Here is a 2,127-nt window from a genome sequence, read left to right as displayed (position 1 = left end):
TACTGCCGAATAGTGACAAAGATGTCTTGCGGCCTTGGATTATGAATCATAGGCTGGCTGGGATCTGGCGTGAGGTCCAGGAGGGTGCCAGGTGGTGGCACTATGCTGAGGCTCTGATACACCGCCGTCGAGAAGATCAGGAGCTCCATGCGGGCTAAAGTCTCTCCCAGACAATTCCGTTTGCCTCGAGGGAAAAAAGGGACAGTGAGGTGAGCAGCGTAGAAAATAATACATAAAAGCAATGTAGTCTTATTGATTTAAATGATTTAGCTGGTGGAATTAAGGTCTATTGGTATAAATTATTTATCCAGTGAAACGAAGGCCTATCTAAGTGATTCATCCAGTGAACCGAAATCTTATCTAAGCGCTTTACCCCGTGAAATGAGCAGCCTAGGAAAAATGAAGCACAATATATAAACGATATCATACCAACACCGAAAGGAAGAAAGGCACTTCTGCCAGTGAATTTGCCGTCCTCTCCGATCCAGCGCTCTGGCAGGAATTTCTCGGGTTCATCCCAGTACCGAGGGTCGTGGTGGATAGCGGCAACAGCCATGCTAACGACCGTTCCCTGAAATGTAGAATTGGATACTAAGGCTTTTTTTTAATGTAAATGCGGCATCAAGATGACATTTTTTTTTTCTTATACCACAATTTCCATCCAGTTTTTTACAACATAGTACAAGATTAAACATCGATTTCTAGCTCTAATCGAAGCCGAAGTCAGAGTTCAGGCATCACATTCGCACCATTCACCGAGACGGAGGTAGGACTCCACAAACCTCGGGGATAGTGTAACCAGCCAGTTGTGTGTCCTTGACGGCGCAGCGTTGGACTCCTATAGGGTCGAGGGACGAGACACGCAGGACTTCGTGAATGACTGCTTCGGCGTAAGGCAGTCTGTGTGAAGGAAATCTGAGAAACGCAAGCTGGGTGGAACAACTTTATCCGTTTACAAATGTTATGCTAACCGTGGTGCCATAGTGGGAGCCGGCAGGTTGTCTTCACTATTATGGCGTATGCCATGGTAGTACAGATGATAATACCTACATGCCCTTGGAAAAGATTAGACAGTATTAATTCTGCTGTTTAGACGAGCAGAAACATAAACATACCCAGCATACTTCTGCTAACTTACTTCGTTCTGTCAGCCGGAGTAGCCAGCGTGCCCTTTGGTAACACGCTGTCTATTTCCCCCTGAAGTTTTCGCTGCACATCCGGGAACATGGCCAGGTAGTAGAACATGAAGATGAGGACGATGGTGGTGAGTTCGCTCCCCGCAATGAACAAATCCATTATTAGGAAAGCCAAGTCCTTTTCTGAAAGTCGAAGTAATAACATAATACAGTGGTATTTATCAGTGCGACTGCAATAACTAGAATCAGTTACAGATAAAACGCGATATACTCTGCACTTAAACTTATGCGTCTATAACTAAAATGCAAGGCTGTAACGAAACCTACGACCGCCACTTTGAATGTGGCTTAATCATCGAATGATCATTACTCTTCTCGGGATGGAAATGGGATCACCCGTTTAATAATAATAACAGTCATTGTAGTCGCACATAACGAGCGACTACAATCCAGGATCGCATGGTCGTTATATTGCCCATCACTAACCGTTTCGAAAATCGTCGTCCGCCGTTTCCGCCATCTTCAGAAGGTAGGCGTCGATCAGGTCTCTTGGATTGCAAGGGTCCAGGGATGCTTTGTGTTCGTCTATTTCTTCCTGTTGAAAAAGACACTTCACTAGATCACAGGTACAGGTATTCTTATAGTTTTCTATACATAACATGAACATATAGCTCTTTGTTTGTGCTTTAGAACATTAAAGGGTCAAATTCAACAAACACTTGATTTTTCAAAACCAACATCGTACATAACAAAACTGTAGGAATGTCTCCTTGAACTCCTCGAGGGCACCCAGGTGGAAGTGGCGGTGCAGGACGGGCGCGGGCAGGCCCTTCAGCATCGGGAAGAAGTCGAGTAGATGCAGGCGAAGGGCGGCGTCGTTCAGGTCGTTGAACAGCTGGCCGAGGTGACCGATCTTGGGGTCGTCCAGTGCAAACTTTTTTCCTGGCGAGATTGCTTTAAGTGAGTCGAAGGCTGTCGCGCGCGCGCGTGC

The 2,127-nt window shown here is 46.0% G+C and overlaps 1 protein-coding gene across 1 annotated transcript in view; it reads right to left on the bottom strand.

The window, feature by feature from the left end:
- LOC119594796 (cytochrome P450 2L1-like) overlaps window positions 1-2,127 on the bottom strand; it is a 5,019-nt gene that overhangs the window by 230 nt on the left and 2,662 nt on the right. Inside the window, exons 5-10 of the mRNA XM_037943886.1 lie at window positions 1,882-2,078; window positions 1,623-1,731; window positions 1,139-1,319; window positions 783-900; window positions 430-571; window positions 4-184 (exon numbers count right to left, since the gene is read on the bottom strand). Of these exons, the coding sequence (XP_037799814.1) occupies window positions 4-184; window positions 430-571; window positions 783-900; window positions 1,139-1,319; window positions 1,623-1,731; window positions 1,882-2,078 (928 nt within the window). The remainder of the gene's footprint in view (window positions 1-3; window positions 185-429; window positions 572-782; window positions 901-1,138; window positions 1,320-1,622; window positions 1,732-1,881; window positions 2,079-2,127) is intronic.

This window comes from Penaeus monodon, chromosome 34 (genome assembly GCF_015228065.2).
Source record: "Penaeus monodon isolate SGIC_2016 chromosome 34, NSTDA_Pmon_1, whole genome shotgun sequence".
Classification (NCBI taxonomy): Eukaryota; Metazoa; Arthropoda; class Malacostraca; order Decapoda; family Penaeidae; genus Penaeus; species Penaeus monodon.
This window is presented reverse-complemented; position numbering and strand designations above follow the sequence as displayed.